The sequence below is a fragment of the Prorops nasuta genome, unplaced genomic scaffold, assembly GCF_024137725.1.
Source record: "Prorops nasuta isolate Cenicafe-Biocafe unplaced genomic scaffold, Cenicafe_Pnas_1.2 PNAS00017, whole genome shotgun sequence".
Lineage (NCBI taxonomy): Eukaryota > Metazoa > Arthropoda > Insecta > Hymenoptera > Bethylidae > Prorops > Prorops nasuta.
The window spans coordinates 3,599,185-3,620,341 of record NW_027116814.1 but is presented as its reverse complement, the minus strand read 5'-3'; the positions used below and the strand labels follow the sequence as shown (position 1 = coordinate 3,620,341).

Here is a 21,157-nt window from a genome sequence, read left to right as displayed (position 1 = left end):
GTTTGCCTGTGAACGTCGCTGGGGTGACGTCGTGCTTGCTCTCCCGTTCGCGTCAATTCTCTCTCTCTCTCTCTCTCTCTCTCTCTCTCTCCCTCCCTCTCTTTTCCTCAACCACGTGTTTCTCTTTCTCTTCCCCCTCCCTCCCCCGCCCCTCTCCCCACATTTTGGCACCTCCACTCTTTTCCAACGTCCAATAAAAAATTCACCGACCTCTCGTCTCCCACACTCGAACTCGTCCCGATCCTTCGATCTTCCCTAAACTTTTGTCGAATTCCTCGAATTATTCCCCCTCCCCCTCCCTTAACCTGCCAATCCCCGAGAACTCTTACTCCAGCGGACGAACTCTTCTCCTCGCGTCTATCCCATCCTACGGTGAATCGAGGCTCTCCTCAAGGTCTACCCTCGCCCGTATTGGCTGGGACAACTGTATACCGATAAGAAAAAAGTGAGTAGCTCGATAAAAATTGGAAGAAACGCGTCCGTATACCAAGGGTCTATACCCGACGAGAATAAGCCGATTCCGTTCGATGCTGTTGCACGGTCTCTCTCTCTCTCTCTCTCTCTCTCGAGCGCGCGCCTCTTTCGTTTTCACGAAGCGAGCAAAACCGGAAACTCGGCCTCGACTCGTTTGTCGCCGTACCGCATCGATATCGGCGCATTTATCTCGCGATTACGACGCCTGCACGAGAAATGGACTCGCGAATGTGTCGTCTCTTCAAAGTTACTCGAGTATATATCCATCTCTCTCTCGACTCACCCGCCGAAAAGAGCGACGCTCCTTCAGGGAAATTGACGGAGAATTTTTATTGCAACTTTGATCATACGCGCCAGCGATAAAACTGCGAATCGAGATATTTCGTACAATCGCTGTATATCTACGACCGTGGGGCTCTCTCGCAGCTCTGCATAGGAATGCAGCTTTCCTTCCACTCGGAGTATATCTTTACTCGCGCGTCTACTTACGCACAGCTTTCGAATAAATTATTAATAATTTCCATCGTGCACGTATACGGCTTGGCAATTTTATTCACCGAGAGAGAGAGAGAGAGAGAGAGAGAGAGAGACAGTGTACACTCTCTCATTCCCCCTACTTTATTTACCATTGTCTTTTTTTACACCGCTACACACACACACACACAAGCGGACAATAATTCTTCCGAGAGGAGATACGAGCGGACCGAGAGGAAAGAATATCGCGCGGAAGCGTAGGATTATCTCGCCGTAGGATTACAAGCGGAGAAAATTGATTCCGAAGTCTCTCGTCGGTGCATGGTCGTCGAGCGAGCGAGCGAGCGAGAGACTTTGGAACCATCGCCGGCCAATTATTCGCACGTGTAAGCGTTAAAGTGGAAACGGCGTGCGCGTTGCATAATCGAGAGAGAGAGAGAGAGAGAGAAAGATGGAGAAAAAGCTGCAACGAGTATCAATTATCGCGTATGCATCGTTGCATCCGCCTCGACCCGTTGCGCGAGCAAACTTTGAGGCCGAGGCTGAAATTTGATATTTCGTACTCTCACACGCGCAGAAGCAAGAAGCGAGGGGCCGTGTTCCCGGCTTGGCACACCATATTGCAACTGGAAGAGCGTTAGATTCCGTTTGACGCTTTCCCATGCGAATCCCCTGGGACCGCGCTGCCAGAGAGAGAGAGAGAGAGAGAGAGAGTTGATCGCGTACCTGAAACTTGGGAAAGTCGAAGGTGCGAGGGCCCGACCACCTGCCCCCCCCCCCCCCCTCCTCGTCGAGCGAGCCAGGCTTCGCTGCAAATAATTGTTGACAGAAATCACTGGGGGGACGAGGCAAGAGGAAAAAAAAACTCGCGAAACTTACCCATCCACTCATCCGTTGCAACAGTAGAATTTCTGCGCATCAGTCCGATTAATTGGACCGTGCGTCGAAGAGAGAAACGCTCGGACGGCTCTCGGAGGTCCTCTTCTTGGATACGCGTCGACCCGTCGGACGGGGTGATTCGCGAAACTGCACGATTTTCGGGCCATTTCAACGCGCACCGGGTTCGATCGCGCAGATTTATTAGCCAGGCGCGCGAATCGTTTAGCAATGACGCGCACCTCCCCCCTCCTCTCGTCCCCCTCGCGACTCGGCTTCTTCCGAGCACGTCGGTCGGACCACCGTCGAGAGACCGTACGTACACCAATAACCGTACGGACATCGGTGACGCGAGTCGAGCGCGCGCGTTCTTCCATGCCTCGCTCGCCTCGAGAAAGCACTCGAAACACATTTTTCTTGGGAAAAACACGACGACCCTTGTAATCTTATTCATCCGCAATAACACGAGGAATCTTTGTTTTTTTTTCGCTTCTCCGATCAAACGCACTTTTCTGCCGGTTCCGTGTATTCGAGCCTCGCTCTCGCGCGGAGACGATCGAGAATAGAAATTTATGAAAATCGATTCCAAGCCGCGAAGGTTCGTGAAAATTAATTAGCGAGCGACGAGCATCATCGACGGTAATTACGATACGGGAGAGCGTTGATTAATTGGAGCAGCCGTCGCGACGTCGGAAAATGTTTGGACAAAACGACGCATCGAGATTTTCCAGCATTTCTTTACGTAATCGACTGTATAGATTCCAGTGTCTTTTATTCGGATCGGGTCGTGTGTTTTCTCCAGGAAACAGTCCGGTAGGTTAGCACATGCGGTATTTTTTTTCTTTACTCGCTCGTATACCTACGGTTTTACCTGCGATCGAGGCACGAAGCGCAAAAGTGGATTCTCATGCAGCAAAAACTGGGAATCTTCTCGAGTGGAATATCGAAATACCGGGAATATTTGCAAATTGCTGCGCGTGAACCGAGTTGCGAGGTTCTGTCCGTTTTGCGCTCGATACTTCGATACGAACGATCCTGGCACTCGACCAAAGCTGTGCTTCCGGCCAAATTTCGAGAAACACAAAGTTTCGTCAACGATAGAGTCCCGACGTTCGTTGGAATCATTGCGAAGTGACGGCGAATCGACGTGGATGTACCAGCTGAGAATCGAGCGAGTAACCACTGACCCGGTTCCAAAGCTCCTCTCGTGCCGAGTGCTTACGAGCAAAGTTACGTATTTACGTACAGTTGGATCGAGTTACGGCGATTGGAGGTCAGATAACTTTAATGCTCGAGATTTCTATCCTGCCCTCCATATATATTACGCTTTCGTGCATGATATTACAAATGCGTCATTCCTCCCACCAAAGTCTCTGCAAAAATCATTCAAGAAACACCTTGGCAATTTTTCTCCACAGACTAGCTATCACCTAACTCCCCCCCCCCCCCCCCCCCCCCACCTCCCCCAATCTCAGAATTTATCGACTGGGATGCCAATCCGGTATACAGTGCAACACTCGCGCAAAGGCGGAATAGTTATTTTTTTGTCTAAAGGAAGACGGGGAAACAAGCGAACATTCGTATATACGAGAGAGAGAGAGAGAGATGAGAAATCGCGTGGACGTTTCACAACAAACAAGCCGATTGTTTTCCATACGGGAGATCTGGAAAATCTCGAGAGATTCGTGCGGAGATACTCGGTCGGAAGTGACGTGTAGGGAGCGACGGGTGGCGGCTGAGGACGAGACTTTCGGTCAGAAGCGGGAGGAGGGGGGAGGGATGACGCGCGACGCGTTATTCGAACACTGCGCGAGGAACGAGGATTCGAGAGCGATGGAAATGTGCTATATATATATATATATACGGCAGCTCGTGAAATATTAGGGGGATGGGGATGGTGATTTTTGAGAAGATACCCACGCGGGGCAAAGGGCCGGGCCAGGTGGTGAGAAGAGCTGGTAACGTTGGTATATATATATATATATATATATGTAATAGGGAGGCGCGTGGAATGTGTAACGCGTTTCGTGCGCATCACACGTATCCCGTGGTCGAGCGGGCAGGAACGTTGCAGTCGCAAAGAGCTACCAGCATTCGATCTTCACGGCTGACCGGTTTTTCGTTCCCGCCTTGAGTCAACTGGCGCTCTTTATGTCCGCTCGACTCGCGCTCTCCCCCCCCCCCCCCCCCCCGCGCACGCTTTGTGTCAAGCGGCCCCACAATCGCTGCTTTTCCAACCCGAAACCCCCGGACTCTCTCCTCCTCGAGTCTGCGAAAGGCAATTTTTTTGCGCGGTGTTCGTCATCCGGATGGATTCGCTCGTTGATTTTGCGCAGGGGCATTCGGAGTGGCGCGGATCGCAGCCACGAAGCAACGAGAATTTATATACCGGCGTCCCGCGAGAGAGAGAGAGAGAGAGAGAGAGAGAGAGAGAGAGAGAGAGAGAGAGAGATTTCGAATCCACAATGCTCTCGGAGCATCGTTGGTTGGAGACGCGGAGGAGTCGCACGAGTCACGGAGCATCCTGCCCGTTATAATCGCGCTCGTATCTTACAATCAGCCGAGACGTGACACGCGGATGGTCGTAAATAAATCTATACTTGATGCGGGAGAAGGACCACGTGGACGGACGGGTTAACGTCCCGTTTATGATGGCACAGATGCGCGCTCTCGGGAAACTCGACGATGATGAGAGCACACTGGCAAAAAGCAGAAATTTCAAGCGATCGATCTTTACGGTTTGCATCGGTATAATTGGATGAGGGGGGGGGGGGGGGTGGACGCTGGATCCGACAGAAATGGAAGGGAATTAGTCGAACGGTTGGAGGAGAGCGTGGTGGTGGGGGGGGGGGGGTGGGAGATATCGCAACGTGGTGGAAGAGATTCTCTCTCTCTCAGGACCTTTTATAGATAGGGAAGCGTGGAACAACGATGCACACGGCAGGCTCGTGAAAAACAACGTCGCCGAGCGTGGGAAAATCACAGTCACCTGTCGTCGCGCGTCTCCCCCGTTGATGAAAAGCTGCAAAGTTTCCTGTGATGAATAAAGCATCGTGGCTCTTTTTGTCCAATTCTGCGATTTAAAGCGCGTGGTACCTGACGAAAGTTTGCCAGCTCGTTACACGTTTCGCACGAGTGTACTGTGTGTGTGTGTGTGTGTGTAGAGGGTGTCTCGCACGAACGATGGCCATGCCAATAGTACATACCGTCGGATAGGGGACAAAAATCTGAGTAAAAAAGTTGTAAACACTTTTATCCTGGCACTCTTGGTTCAAAAGTTATTTGCGATTAAAGATTATCCATTACAGCCAGTTCCTTTCAATCTTAAAGAGGAAGATTGTTTTGGTCGCAAAATTATAAGGCCAGAAATATACTATAAGATTCTGTGTATTAGAATACTGAGAAAAACACAATGGCAAACATCCACTTGAGTCTGTTGAAGTGGTTGAAGGTTGTGATCGACCGTTTCGAGTTTGAGCGCCATAAAAACAATCAAAACATAAACACGCCGAGCGAATGTTTTGCCTTTGTGTTTTTCCTATTATTCTAACACGCGACCATAAAGAAAAATCTTCCTCTTAAAGTAGGCCTACTGTAATCGATACAATCTTTAATTGCAAATAACTTTTTAATCAAGAGTGCTAGGAAAAAAGTGTTTACAACTTTTTTACTCAGATTTTTGTCCCCTATCCAATGGTAGCACCATTGGCATGGCCATCGTTCGTGCGAGACACCCTGTATACATTGGATGAGAGATTTTCCAGGATAAAGCGTCTCGGTGATTTTATTCCGATGAAACGACTGAGGAAGATCAAAGTTTTCCCGTACACGCGCGCGACTCGCGATGCAATTGGACGATTCCGTATGGAAAATCTGCCAGTGTTGTTTGTCGCGTTTCAAGAGGTTATGCTAGGTTACCGCGTGTATTCGAGTCTCCGCCGTCGTATGTACTACCACGAAATGACGCGAATGACTGCATGGCTTCCGAGCTTCGTTGTGGAGCAAACGAAAATGGCTGACAACATTGTGGCAACGTATGGTCAGACAATTCCAGCCCAGCCCTCCACCTCCTCGTGAACATCGACCACCCTCGGCATCGCGACTGAGTCAACTTTACAGTGCTATACCGTAAAACATGAAATTACACCCACCGCGTTTCGCACGCAACTAATTTCACGATCCGGACGAAAGAATCGTAAAACCAAAAATATTTTCATCCACACACTCTCGTTAACCTCGTTCCCCTTTAACAAAAAGTCTAAATTACTCCTTCTCATCCACCACCACAAATTCTCGCGCAAATTTTCCACCACGGATCGCAACAAAGTTTCGTCAAACGGAAGAGACATGTAACTACACTACGATTGTGCCGCAAAGTGGTACCAATTTTTATCGTCGAACCCAATGAAATTATAGAGAATCGCTCGCCCTCGTTTATAACCAATTCGCCGGGGTGGCGTTCATCAAGGAAACACACGAGCGTCGGTATAAAAAATCTCACCAGAATTTAATACCGACCTTGCGCGTTAATACTACATCATTGCACTCGGCTACTGCACTTTGCTTAATGCAACGCTGTGGTTATACCCCCGCAGAAACTGCATCAGCCGTACTACGACCCAGCCATAACCTCAAAATTCGATCGTTGCCAGTTTTAGCGCACGTCGACGCCGCTTCTCGAGAGAAATTTTCGGTACTCGCGCAGGATCGAAAGGTCGTATATGGTATACTCGGCTGAATTGATTCGAGTCTCGGGAGAATCAAAAGTGAGTAGGTTGAACCGTCGAGCGGACTGCGACCGTGGCGCCGCGCAACTTTTCCACTTGGATGAAAAACGATCGACCACCGGAATTTCTCAATTGGCACGAATCGCTGGGATTCCTCCACTCCCCCCTTCACACTTTTGCCCTCGTCCTTCAAAACCCCGGTACTCTCCCGCATCTCATCCAATTCCGTTTGAAGAAATACTTTCCTCCAGCTCTTTCCAACGTGGAATACCTCAATCCCCCTCCCCCTCCCCCCCCCCTCCACTCGTTCCACATCCTCTCGACCAGCGCTCCCATATCCCTCCGACTCTTTTTTCAAGAATTATATATATTTTTTATTCCCTCCGCCTCTTCAGGGATCTCATTGTGAGTTTCTTCGTTCACCCGGCTCGTATACTCGCCATTCGAGAAACTCGCAGGGATTTGTTCCCTTTTACGCGCCGCGATATAAAATTCCGGGACGAAATGAATTTTTTCCGCCAGAGCGTGCGGGGGTTTATCGCGCGTTACAGACAGGTGATGCTGCAATTGGTCGGTCGTCTCGCGTACTGTATATATACACGTTGGGTTCGAGGGAAGCTTCGGCGAGGTATATATACGCAACGGTATACGGTGCAGCATCGAGCGATGGAATCTCGGTATTCGGAGTCTCCCTCCGGCAAATCTTTCCCCCGAAATCTGCTCCGCGACACGCACACTCGCTCGAACAATAACTGTCCGAGTCTCTCGCCGCCATTAACCCCTCGTCGTTTCTCATTTTCACGCTCTTCCCTCGCGTCGCTTCGCTCCCTCGGGCGAGCCCTTATCTCCCATCCCTCCTTTGTTCTCTACCGCGACACTCTTACTCGCCCCCGGCCGAATCGCGAGGGAGAAACCTCCGACGCGCGAGCCCCCTGCTTGGTCCTCTGCGTTCACTTTCCGGAACCACGCGAGAAACGCTATACTCGTCGACGTTATTGTTGGTCCGGTCGAGCCGGCGATATAATTCGTCGGACCGCTCGGCGACTCACCGACTCCACCCACGCGGAGTAATACGAGGCACGCGTAACGACGTGTGACGACAGGAACAACAATGTTATTTATTTCCATACACAATATATAGAACTATCGTTAAGAAACACGCACTGTTGGATTTTCAGGCGATCGACATGTTGTGACAGCGAAGATCGCGAGTGCACCGAAGCGGAACCGGAAACGATGAGGACGTTGCCGAAGATCGTGCTGGCAATTTTGTTGCTGGGCGCGAGCGCGAGGAGGAGCGACCCCGAGGCTCCCGGGGATGACGCCGCGGGGCTTCGGAGACGGGGCTTCCCGCACAGGAGCAACGGGAACGGCAATAATTATCAGCAGCAGACCAACTCGGCGTATCTGCCTTACCAGCAGCAGACTCGCGCGGAGAGGAAGCCAAACATAGTGCTGATCCTGACGGACGACCAGGACGTGGAGTTGGGTAAAGGGCAAACTTTTCTCGCCGGGAGAAACCTCCATATATGTGTGCGTAGCGTGGATGTAGAGGCTTTTCCGGCCTCTCTGTGTGGTTGCAGGCTCGTTGAACTTTATGCCGAGGACCCTGAGGCGCATCAGGGACGAAGGAGCCGAGTTGAGGCACGCTTACGTCACGACTCCCATGTGCTGTCCGAGCAGGAGTTCCCTGCTCACCGGTCGCTACGTCCACAACCACGAGGTCTTCACGAACAACGACAACTGCAGCAGCCCTCAATGGCAGAGGGACCACGAGCCCCACTCGTTCGCTGCTTACCTCAGCAACGCTGGTTATCGCACCGGTCTGTGTGTATATATATATATGCAACGCGCGTTAACCACGTCAGCGAGCGAACATCTCGTGCCGCAACTTCGCCAAGAAGCTGCCGCCCCACGCGCGTGTCCTTCGAATCGTTCCATTCGCGCAAACTTGCTCCGGGTCGAGATGTCATCTTTGCGCGCTCTCGCGCCGGAAGCTGCCGAGCCGCGAACGGATCGATCAGGCGTTAATAAAATTGATCGATCGCGAAGCTGTAAATCTTTTGCTCGCGTCGAACACAGTGGAGTGGTGGTATTTAGAATTTTCTTGGGAGAGCGAGGATCGAGCGTTTTGTATATATATATACATATATGTATGTGGGGTGGTGGAGAAGGCGCGAGGCTGTTGAAACGAGGGAACAAAAGTGGGTGAGGATTTTCGAGCGTGGTGTTCTCGTACGTGGATGTGTGCGACGAAACTGGTTCCCTTGTCTGCCTTGCTCGCACCGCGGTCATCGTCCACTGACCAGAATGCGTCCTGCCAGTCGACAAATTTTCCTCGCTATCCTCCCGCCGCCCTATCGCTGTGAATTCGCTCGAGTTTGATCCTCGATCGTTTCACTCTGTTTCGTTCACGCGATTGAATCACCGGAAACCACGGAGCGAAGAACATTCCGCGGAGATTCTTGGACGACGATGATGATGGTGGCACTCGGAGCATGGTGGAATTTAGATCGTAGCGATAATGGGAGGGGGGGGGGGGGTGGGTGGGGAGGAAACGTGGTACCATTATCCGTCACCGGGCAGTTTAGAGAAGGTTTCCTCGGAGCGAGAGAAATTGGGTTGAGCGTGGCAGAGGCAGAGGCAGAGGCAGAAAGGAGAAAGATAATAAGGAGGTTATTATGATGCGAAACACGTTGGCGAGGATAATGGAGCAAATAGGGTAATAACGGATAATGAGTGCATAATGATAGGATCAATTCTTCTCACCCACCCCCCCCCCCCCTCCCCTCCATCCTTCCCTCCTCTATCACTGGCTCCCCCAACCGCGCCATCTCGTCGAATCCCTTATCAATTTTTACGCGACTCGATCAAACTCTGTTTGCTCTCTACATATATATATATATATACGGGGCGCCGCCTCCGCGAGCTCTCGTGCGCGATCGACGAAGATTCGACGCGCGAGTCGAGCGATTCCCCGCGGACGATTGGGAAAGTGAGTGGGTCTAAAACTGGCCGGGGATCCCTAATGATTTTTGTTTGGCTCGTTAGCACGGCCAGGTGCACCGGGCGCGATGGCGCCGGTCTAAAAATAGCTCGACGCTGTTGGCGTTGTGTGCGCGCCGGGGAGATTATATGGGCAAAAGCTCGAAAAACGCGAATATCTTGGCGAACGGTCGTTGCGTAATTCCTGAAGAGGTTACACACCTTGAACGCGCGAGGAGGACTAATTTTTTTATCGTTATGTATACACATTACACATAAGAAGAGGGGGGGGGGGGGGGGAGAATAAAATACCTGGCCATTGTCGCTGACGGGTGCAATAACCGTAAATCCCGTCTGCATTCCAGGCTATTTCGGAAAGTACTTGAACAAGTACAACGGCTCGTACATACCGCCCGGCTGGAGAGAATGGGGAGGCCTGATAATGAACTCGCGCTACTACAACTACAGCGTCAACATGAACGGCAAGAAGATAAAGCACGGTTTCGAGTACGGTAAGGATTATTACCCGGATCTCATAGCCAACGACAGCGTCGCCTTCCTCAGGCAGAGCAAGCACAACTTCGCCCGGAAGCCCGTGATGCTGGTGGCCAGCTTCCCGGCCCCGCACGGACCGGAGGACTCGGCTCCGCAGTTCTCCCGTCTCTTCTTCAACGTCACCACCCACCAGTGAGTCCGGTGCGACGCACGTTATCGAGATGCTCGCGTGCGTGCTCCTCGCGAGCACTGCCCGCCGCCATCTTGGATTTTCTTTCCCTCGTTCATTGATACACACACACACACGCATCTCGCGACCGCTCTCCGTGGGTCGCCCACACCTCGTTGACCCGCGGTCGCGGGAGAGGAACCAGTTGGTCGCTGATTTATATTCGATGAGGAAAAAGCGTTTCGACCGGTGAATAAACATTTTTTTCGTTGCGTTAGAATTTTTTCTTTTATCGCGCGGTGAAACGATTATCGTCGGTCGAAACATTTTCTCGGTGCTTCGCTCGTTCTCCAAACGCGCAGTCATTGTTATGAAACTCGCGTCGGTCGTAGAGTCGATGTTTCTCTCTGTGCAAACTATTTATTTCTTTATCCCCCCACCCCACCCCCCCCCCCTCTTGATGAAGGGGGTGGTATCAAGGAGACGCGAATATGAATTTTCCGCGCACAAATAGAATTAGTCGATTGCGCGAGGGATTAATTTTCCGGAGTATAAGGTTGTGCCGAGCTTTTCGGCCGGTCTTAACGAAGCCATTTTCCAGCAGCTCAAAGGGAAATTTCGTAAATTGCATAATTTCGATGAAAAGCGCGGAGACATTTCACGAAGCTTTTCAAGCTTTTATGCAAATTCAGGCCGTGACGAGGAGAGAAAAGCCCCGTGCCTGGCAACGTGGCCGCGTTTCGCCGTGCGCTTCTTAATTGCTTCGTGTTCTCCAAAGCTCTTTCTCCCCCACCCTCTTTCCCTCATTCCTCAAGAACCACCCAACGAAGTAGAGCACTCAGTCGCTGCGCGAGACGCTCGACAATTATATTCAGACTGTTTACAAAATTAATAGGACCATTCGCGTCGCAGAATCCTAACGCTCGAAGCACACCTGGACGAAAGAAATTAGCCCGTTAATGGTGGCTCGATGCTTTTGAAAATTTAAGTAGAGGAGCTTTCGTCATCCTATATATAGTATATATATATATATATATATATATATATATATATATATGTTAGGGTGGTCGTTAAAAAACAAATCTTTTGACGGACCCCATGCAAAAACCACTAGTATTTGATGAGAAACTACAGTGGTTGAAACCTGCGGCCTGACACAAATGATGGAAACACGTGCCTCATTGCGATCAAATATAATTTTCGAAGAATTTTACAGTTTTTCGCTGATAACTCATGAAATATTCGATTCTATGAAAAGATGCATATAACCTTTTCTCTGCAGAATTAAATTCTACATAATAAAGGTTCTATACATTTTTCTTCTAGAATGCATACTAATCGAGATATTTCTGAAAAATCGATCCTCTTTTTCGTTTATACACATTATATTGACATATGCTCGTATGAGTAGTTATTCTTATTTCGCTGTAGTTACACATTTTATTTCTCTTAATTTAATAAAATATGTTAATTGTACGGTAAACTAAAAATAATTATTCATATAAACATATCAATATAATGTGTATAAACGAACAAGAGGATCGATTTTTCAGAAATATCTCGATTAGTATGCATTCTAGAAGAAAAATGTATAGAACCTTTATTATGTAGAATTTAATTCTGTAGAGAAAAGGTTATATGCATCTATTCGTAGAATCGAATATTTCATGAGTTATCAGCGAAAAACTGTAAAATTCTTCGAAAATTATATTTGATCGCAATGAGGCACGTATTTCCATCATTTGTGTCAGGCCACAGGTTTCAACCACTGTAGTTTCTCATCAAATACTAGTGGTTTTTGCATGGGGTCCGTCAAAAGATTTGTTTTTTAACGACCACCCTAATATATATATATGTATATATCGTTGCTATATACCGCGATATACTCCGTTGTGTTTCTCGTTCCCCAGCACTCCGGCTTACGACTACGCGCCGAATCCGGATAAACAATGGATCCTGCAGGTGACGAAGAAGATGCAGCCAATTCACAAACAGTTTACGGATTTGTTGATGACCAAGAGGCTTCAGACCTTGCAGAGCGTCGATACGGCCGTGGAGAGGGTAATCTTTCCAACGAATTATCGTAGATTTTACAGAATCACTGTTCTCCAATTTAAAATTACAAGACGAATCTCTCTCTCTCTCTCTCTCTCTCTCTCTCTCTCTCTCTCTCTCTCTCTCTCTCTCTCTCTCTCTCTCGTCGACAGATCTATCAGGAGCTGAAGGATTTGGGAGAGCTGGAAAACACTTACGTCATTTACACGTCGGATCATGGATATCACCTGGGACAATTCGGTCTTATCAAGGGAAAAAGTTTCCCCTTCGAGTTCGACGTGAGAGTACCGTTCCTGATACGAGGTCCCGGAATCGAGCCTGGTTCCGTGTACGTGTAAAATTTCAGAATAATTATCCCTTCGCTCTCCCCTATCGCCAGAAACTTGGTCCACTCGAAGAGTTAATTTTAGCTCGCGTTAACACACGCTTTCCGATCGATCCGAGCAGCCCAGAAATCCCATCCGGATCACAAACTCGTAAATCTCACTAATAATTTCTGCTTCTTTTCTTGCGTGAAAATAAAAGATTATGTATAGTTTGTACAGCACAGTTATAATAATCTATGTAGCAATTTTTTCGTTTATTTTACCGAGTCTTCGATCGTTCAAACATTTCCAGTCTTTCTGTCTGCATTGTAAAGGAAGATATATAATGTGATATTGCAGAGTAGACGACATAGTTTTAAACATCGACTTGGCGCCGACCTTCCTGGACATCGCTGGCGTCGAGACGCCGCCTCAAATGGACGGACGTTCCTTCAAGAGACTCTTCTTCAAGTATAAATCTTCTTGTTCTCCATATAATTTTTATTCTTATTCGCGAACTTTCGGATCTCGACACGTTCCCCGATTAAAACGTTTCACCGCGCAATTTTTAGCAGCAAACACGGCAGGAGGTCAAAGTTCAAGTGGCCCGACACGTTCCTCATAGAGTCATCGGGACGTCGAGAGACTGCGGAGTCGATAGCGGAGTCGAGGGCGCGAGAGGCCAGGAGGCAAAACGCCACCCTGGCGAGGCAGCAGCAAACGACGACGACGACGACGACGACGACCGCCGAAGAGGAGGAGGACCTGGAGGAGGAGGAGGAAGAGTCCGAGGACCACAGGCTCGTGGAGAACGACACTGGCAGCGACCAGGACCTCTCCGAGGACGAGGACCTCGAAGAGTCCATCGTCGACGAGAGCAATCCGGATTCGCACCTGGAGAACGGGGTGGCCGGAGTCTCCCTCGCTGGTAAACACGAGAGACTGGCGGTCGAGTGTTCTCGCGCAGAGTCTCGAGCCGAGTGTCTTCCTGGTCAGAAGTGGAGGTGCGAGAGGGACGGTCACCGGTGGAGGAGGCACAAGTGCAGATATTCGACGTCCACGCCAGCACCGAGACTCACCAAGAAGTGCGCCTGCTTCACGCCGAACGGCGTGGTGTACACCAGACTGGAGAGCAATGATTTCGATTCGAGGAGATACTACAGTGACTCGAGCCACGTGGATCCTTACGAGGATCCTGGATACTCCCACAGGAGGGGAAGACGAGAGACCGGCAACTGGGACTTTGACAATGAGGAAGAGCTGGGGGAATTCAGGGACCGGAGAGCCATCGACGAGGAGGATGACGAGGACTTTGCCGAAGAGTTCAACGCTTTGCTGGAGAATACTGGCAAGGATCACCGGGTTGTTGAGAAGCTTGGCCTTAATTCCGATAACGAAACTTCTTGGGTTCCGGATGGGAACGAGTGGTGGATCTCTCGCGAGGACAAGAGTCTGGGGTACACCGGTGAAGATTTCGATCCGGTGTTGGATAAGGTCGTTGGGGGAGGTCTGAACGTGGACGACGTGATCGAGAGGCACCGTAGGTTCAGGAGGAACGTCGGCAAGAAGGACCCGATCGAGCACGTTACTCAAATTATGGAGAGCATCGAGGAGGAGCTGGACGATCTGAAAGAGACTCACGCTCGTCGCTCATCCGAGCAAAAGTCCTCGTCCTCCAAGTGTTTGGTGTTGCCGAATGGTGGTGTTAATTGCAGTCAGTCCATTTATCAAGATCCGAACGAATGGAGGATCTCCAGAAGGGAGATCGAGCAGCAGATTCGTGAAATGAGAATGCAGCTGGAGACGCTGAAAGAGATTCGCAGACATCTGATGATCAAGAGACCTCAAGCGGTCGAGGAAGAGATTGATGAGGAGCATCGCAGATCTCACTCGTCTAAAAATCATGCCATCAGGCACCATAAGAAGCACGAGAAAGATACCAGTGTTAATAATGCTACCACCACCACCACCACCACCACCACCACCACTGGAACTCCGACAATAATTACGTCCACCGTGACCTCGGTGGAGGAGGAAATGACCTTGAGACCTTCGCAGGCTGAAGAATCGACATCCTCGACGACCTTGAAGCCAAAGAAAAATCCACGGAAGCAAAGAATCAAGGACGCGTCCAATAACCGGACCGAGACCGAGGAGGACAGGAACCAGAGGAGGAAGAAGGTTCATCATCATCACCATCATCGTGGAAACAGTACTCTGTTGAGCAACAGCATCCACGAGGAAGCGGCCAACACCACCACCGAGGCCGAAACAACCGTGCGACCCGAGAAAACTGCCATTTATCAGGACACGGTTGGTAGCACGGAAGTGAAAAAGATCAGAGTCAAGGGCCATGTAGTTGAGACCACCACGGAAGATGTTTCGTCAGGGTCACCTGTATCGGAGAGTACCGTAGCCACTCCTACAACTTTGATAAACGATGATCTTTCCAGAGCGACCGTTGCGCCAACTGTGCGCGCAACTTCCTTATCGGCACCGATGACGACTTTACCAACGAGAAAAGCAGCGAGAAACAGAACCACCTCTGGGATTGGTGGACCAGCCAGAATCGACGTGACTGTTATCGAGCCTGATAAGAAGAAGGGGCAGGGTAAATATTCTGGCATTTTTTTTTTTTTTTTTTTTTTTTTTTTTTCTGAAATTTGTGTTCCCTTTATATTTTTGTGTGCAATTTGACGACTGCTGGTATTCTCTTCAAGGTACGAATAACAACGTACGAAGGCCGCCAGTGTTGAACAATCCTTTGGAAGCGCGCCACAAGTGCTATTGCGAGCCTGATTCTTACTCGAAGAGGGATGAGAAGGAGATCGCCAAAGAGGAGAGGAGAAGGTTGAAGGAGGAACGTTTAAAGAAGAAAGAGAGAAAGCTGAGGAAGAAAGCTAAATTGGAGAAAGAGTGCTTGACTGAAAAGATGAATTGTTTCGAGCATGACAACGATCATTGGCGAACCGCGCCTCTATGGAATGCCGGCCCATTCTGCTTCTGCATGAATGCCAATAATAATACTTATTCGTGCATACGTACTATCAATAGTACGCATAATTTTCTTTATTGCGAGTTCACTACGGGTCTAGTGACGTTCTATAATTTAAGAATCGGTAAGTTTTGTGCAACGATCGATTAAAAATGTCGCATAATTAATTATTGATCGTGCTCTTCACTTGGACAGATCCATTCGAGCAATGGAACAGGGTTTCATCTCTATCTCCTTCTGAGAAATCTCATTTACACGATCAGCTGGAGCATCTGAAGGGTTGTAAAGGTACTCGCGATTGCACGGTTGGAAGTGCGAGAGAACCATTAGTTTTACCACAGCAGCAACGATTTATCTCTAAAAGAAAATATCTCGACACATTTGGTATGCGAGTTGAATTTTCGTTCCTCAAGTCGTAGGGTTCCTGTGTTCACATTACCATTTGTTCATAGGTGAGATGTTCGTGCCATCTGCTTTACAAATAATTAGAGAGAGCGAGCTTAATCTGCCTAATAAGAAGCGCAAAAAACTGCCATAGTAAGTTCGAGAGACACAGCACATATAGGCCGTGTGTATTTTCATTCTCTTACTTATTTTCTTTTTCCTTCAGTGTCTGGAACAGGCGCAGCCGAAGCTGGCAAAGTAGCTGGAGACATCACGAAGATGCGTTAAACTCTCAAAGGCATAGACGTCAGTAATTGTAATTTATCCCCTTTATCTTTAATCATTGTCTTGCAAATTGTCCTATAGACATACGGCTCATTATGAGAGAGAGAGAGAGAGAGAGAGAGAGAGAAACTGCGCGTGTAATTTATTCTTACTTTAATGACAACATGGTGATACTTGATAAAAGTCAAAGTAGATTCCACTAGAGTATTTTTGACGAACAATCTGGAATATCGAACACAAAATGAAAATACTCTTTTTCCTGTGTGGCTAAGCAAATTTTCTAACTTGGATCCCTGTATAATCGAAATTTTAATATCGATCTGCCCTGCCATTTTTATCGCTCCTGAAACAATCATTTTACAATTACTACTCTTGTGGTTCACTGCCAAAATTATTTGATATAATAAAGAAATTAATCGAAAACACTTCTACAGTGCTTAATCTCTAGCGGAGTACGGAAAGCAACGGGATATTGAAGTAATAATTAAATATATATATACACCATCATAAGACTGTATATAATATATATGTATATCTTTTTAGATATAAGAAATTTTTGTTACGATTCGTTGTTACGAACGTATTTTATAGTATTTGTTTCTCCAGATTTGGACAAACAGTAGTGGAAGGTAACACATGTGATGGAGAACCAAAATAAACACAACAGAGAAAATTGAATATGCGTTTACTTATCCTGTGTTCTTAAGAGTTTTAATGTTTTCTCAAAAAGAAAAATTGAAATAGACACGTACCATCGTGTCTATATACACCAAAAGTAGCAATGACGCATTAAAAATATTAAAAAATAGTTGATTTTTCTGCTTAGTTTCGATACCTATCTCTCACTAACATTTAGCAGGAACAGTAAGTAACGCCATTTTCCGACAATCATACGTATAAATATGTTATACAAATGTAGAGCAAACGGTATATATAGACTTTAGCTTATTTATAAACAATCGAACAATCTGGCAATGCTTTCTTTAACTGCTCCTCTATTTCTTTTCTACTTTTGACGTAGGGTAAATTACTGAGCTTCAATATCTTTAAATTTCTGTAACAAAAAAATATAGTATAAATTATAAAACGAGTCGACGGATGAAACGGATAAACCATAATTATTTATACTTAAGATTCTCCAAATATTTCAATCCTTCCTCAGTTACGGAATCGCATTTGGAAACTTCTAGATCCGTCAAAGATTCTTTTAAAATGGATAATAATTTCATAGCCGAGTCTTCGATATACAGACAGTTGATCAATTTGACCTCTTGTATATACTTGCAGTTCTCTGGCAAATAATTTGATCTCAGATAAGTTTGGAGTTAGTTAGTTGGTTATCTTAATTAAAATGCGTAGTAAAATAGATACAAACGAAAATGAGGAAAACCAATGTAACTTATAGCAGAATCCGTTGCATCGACAGCTTCTATAAATTGTTGCTCTTGTTCCGCTATTAATACGTTATAATCTTTCAGATATTCGTCGTTATTCTTCCATCTAACAAAAGCACCATTTCTCAAAAGCCATTCTGCACAGGCACGATCTGGTCCAACCTCTTTTATCCTCTCTCTGTCTACCCTTAACAAATTCAATATCTCCCCATAAGAAATATAATTTCTCCACGATCGCATAAAACAGCTAAATACATGTGAAAAAACTTTACTTACCTATTAAATATATATGTCAACCAATAAAATAATGGTCTCTTTGATATCGTATAACGGCACACGCTTGTTGATAATAAATTTTTAGGAGCCTAAATGAGCGATAAACAATAAAATGTTGGCTTACTATTTAATAATAATGCACGCAATAATATAATTGTTTTAAACATAAATGCTATATAACCTGCAAAAGCAACATTTTATCGGCGTTGCCAACTTGCCAATCGTAGCAATACTAATACCATGTATGTACATAGTACATACTACAGTTAGTATGTACAGACAGATTTGTAAATAGCAGAGCAGTGCGCATGTGTCGCCACTCGCCATGTGTCCAAATAATACATGACAAGAGGAGGAGAGGAGATTGATCTTGTTTGTGTTTAGAAACCAATTAAAGTCACGATTGAATTAATACGATATTTTGTACTTCATAGGATGCTTTAATTTATGTAATACTATGATTCTAAAATAATTTTGCATATAAAAACATACTCTATAAAGAAGACGGTTTCAATTTGAGTGATATAACCTATAAAAGTACGCTAATTTTGAATTTTTCTCATTATTTCAGGATGAATATGACTTCTTTATTACGAGTAACGCAGTGTGCATCGGTACTTGGTAGAAATTTAAATTGTTGGTCAGCAGCGATTACCAGAAAACATAGAAAAGTCTTTGCTCGAACATATCCAACAGCTTTAGTTTTTCCGGATGGAAGTAGTATAAATATTGATTACCATGAACCAAGAAAAATAATTAAGTTACCTTTGGATTTAAGCACACTTACAGAGGAACAACGTAAACTCCGGTTAATGAAAAGAATACCAAAATCAAAGGTGGCGATCAAAGAAGAAGAGGATGACATTGGTTTCGACGAAACCAAATATTTGAAGAAGAGGAAGAAACAGTAGCGTCACTTGTTGCAATGAGTTAAAGTCTCTTTTATAACACAGACTTCATAAACTTTTCCTATTAGTGTATCATAGATAGAGTAACGTGTCTTGAAAATGCAATCATGCCTTAAAACGGATGAATAAGTTTTGTTGAAAACATTGTATATGAAAAATCTACCATACAATACATCTTAAGCTTGCGAACATACTTTGCCTTCGATGCAAAAGTCTTGCGAGCATCGATACTGGAATTTTCTCAAATATCGAATTATACAAAATGTTTATTTATTAGAATAAACGAGGTATTTATAACAACCTATTATTTTTCCCAAGGTATATATATATATATGAAGGTAATATTTATTTTATTTGTTTAGTATTAATTACTTTGTTATAAAGGGAAAATGTCTAATGGAGATAAATATTCTTTCGCTCTCTTTCTCCAAAAACTTTCTCTGCTTCACACTTTACCTTTCTTCGCACTTTTATCGAGTTGAAACTTTTAAATAAATATGCAGAAGAAATTGTAATTTGACTCTAGTGAAATATCACTGAGCCAGAATGGCGTTGGTGAAGGCAAAGTGAAAGTATTGATGACCAGTAAAATAGAGCTTTCAATAAAGAGAGCAAAAATAATCTTAACAAGAAGCGTAATCATTATTCAATACTTTTTACTTTAGTTTCACAAAATATTACAGTAACGATCGTTATAGGGGTGTCGTAATTCGCGTCCGGGTTCCTTAATTTATTTTTAAATACCAGTTGGCAATATTCAGATGTTATTACTGAAAATTGCTAAAATTCGAGCGAAGAAAATAGTTGAAGAAAAACACAATCGAGTTAAATTATCAAACATGCAGAGCTAAAATATTCCACACTTGGGATGATATAATATACAGCAAACACATTGTCCATATAAAATAAGGAGCACTTTCGATAAAGGTGAAACTTTGATTGCGACAGTCTCAGGAAAATTCTGGAGCCGCTGTTGGGCAACGATAAGATGTGCGGCTTGCTTATAAGGTGTCCGAACATGCTTCGCATTCGTTTGGTTCGGATGGACGACGAGCATCGTACAAAGCCAGCGTTGAATTAGCATTTGTCCGCAAATGACGATGCGAGGCTCGAATTATTAATAGGAAAGAGAGAGAGAGAGAGAGAGAGAGAGAGAGAGAGAGAGAGAGAGAGAGAGAAAAAACGATTGCACCATAATAAATAACTATATCAATTGTAATCCTTTCTATAATTAAAAAATTACGTCTCACGAATATTTCGTCTAAAAGAAACATTGCAACGATACAAAAAAATAATGTCAATTCCCATTCATTTAAACTAATTCAATCGAGATGGACTCTTAAAGTGCCAGCAATCATCCTGGAACGTTCCAGGACTCAATATGACACGTTGTCACGAGAGAAGGAAACTAAAGAGGAGAATAAAAGAGTAGAATAAACCACATAGCTTATTAGCTTATCAAAGTCGAAGCGTTATTAAGAATAAAACTACTCCTCTTAACTGGACAAGTACAATTATCACTGGTGCCTGCTTTTTTGTAATTTAAAAAATCCTTACGACCCGATTTTCCCGGCGCATGCTAATTTAACGCACGCAGAGAGACGTTATCTAATAATTCACGTATGGGACGTCCGCACTCGGACTAACGCTTTTCACTCGAGCAGGCGGAAAGTGTCAACGTTGAAGAAACACTGAAAAATCTCCGACTTTTTTTCGCGTATTTTTCAGCTCGGAAAATTCCGCCAAAAATTTGCCAAAACTATTTCTCGATATTTGCTATGCACGTGGTGCAATACTCCGGTCAATTTCCCATCGAATCTCGGACAAACGCACAATTGCAAAATCACCGAGAGAGATTCGTTGACCTTTCCCACATCTCCGTTCGCAATTGCATGGGGGAAATTTGCGGAGATAAAATTCGCAAATTATCGAGGCTTGCAAATAAAGTTTCGCTGTGTAAATCATTCGAGAAACTTTCCTTACCAAAGTATTGCATAAGCCAGATAAAACAATTGTCGAGTCGATTCGTGCAGGCTGTAAAGCGTGTATAGCAGTGAGAAAAAAAAGTCTCTGTGAAATAAATTTGCCGAAACGATCGAAACGACGCTGTTATCGTATACGTATATATATATATATATATATATATAGAATCGCGCATCCTCGCGCAGTATTATGATCCGATGCATTTTAAGGCTCCCCCTCCTGTATCACGAGAATCCTACGCAAATACACTCCTTGGCACACGTTCCGAGTAAAAACGGTACTTTCGAGCATCGATACCCAAGATAAGAATGCCCGAGACCGTAATTAAACGAGCCTGCGGGATGCACTCGTGAAAAACTTTCGTAATAAATG

At 45.8% G+C, this 21,157-nt stretch overlaps 3 protein-coding genes across 7 annotated transcripts; 2 read left to right on the top strand and 1 right to left on the bottom strand.

Annotated features, from left to right (window-relative positions):
• Sulf1 (Extracellular sulfatase Sulf1) lies at window positions 1–16,902 on the top strand. 4 transcript variants are annotated; one of them, XM_066737077.1, is made up of 12 exons: window positions 1–445; window positions 7,730–8,040; window positions 8,135–8,374; window positions 9,902–10,223; window positions 12,111–12,261; window positions 12,408–12,583; window positions 12,921–13,031; window positions 13,136–15,171; window positions 15,281–15,679; window positions 15,751–15,939; window positions 16,008–16,092; window positions 16,166–16,902. In XM_066737077.1, exons 2-12 carry the CDS (start codon window positions 7,788–7,790, stop codon window positions 16,251–16,253), a joined length of 4,050 nt encoding a protein of 1,349 aa, XP_066593174.1. In that variant the 5' UTR covers window positions 1–445; window positions 7,730–7,787; the 3' UTR covers window positions 16,254–16,902. The 4 variants fall into 4 exon arrangements, with proteins under 4 accessions (XP_066593174.1, XP_066593171.1, XP_066593175.1 ...); XM_066737074.1 differs by having other exon boundaries at window positions 13,133–15,171; XM_066737076.1 differs by lacking the exon at window positions 1–445 and adding an exon at window positions 5,838–5,858 and having other exon boundaries at window positions 13,133–15,171.
• On the bottom strand, window positions 16,893–18,139 carry LOC136779457 (ATP synthase subunit s, mitochondrial). Of its 2 annotated transcripts, none has more exons than XM_066737079.1 (5): window positions 18,076–18,139; window positions 17,895–17,983; window positions 17,600–17,805; window positions 17,353–17,515; window positions 16,893–17,278 (listed from the first exon to the last, which is right to left on the bottom strand). In XM_066737079.1, exons 1-5 carry the CDS (start codon window positions 18,088–18,090, stop codon window positions 17,170–17,172), a joined length of 582 nt encoding a protein of 193 aa, XP_066593176.1. In that variant the 5' UTR covers window positions 18,091–18,139; the 3' UTR covers window positions 16,893–17,169. The 2 variants fall into 2 exon arrangements, with proteins under 2 accessions (XP_066593176.1, XP_066593177.1); XM_066737080.1 differs by having other exon boundaries at window positions 17,357–17,515.
• A 57-nt stretch (window positions 18,140–18,196) lies between these two features.
• mRpL55 (mitochondrial ribosomal protein L55) lies at window positions 18,197–20,064 on the top strand. The gene is made up of 2 exons (XM_066737081.1): window positions 18,197–18,343; window positions 18,466–20,064. Coding segments are annotated over exons 1-2 (342 nt in total). The 5' UTR covers window positions 18,197–18,341; the 3' UTR covers window positions 18,806–20,064.
• Window positions 20,065–21,157: the final 1,093 nt, after the last annotated feature.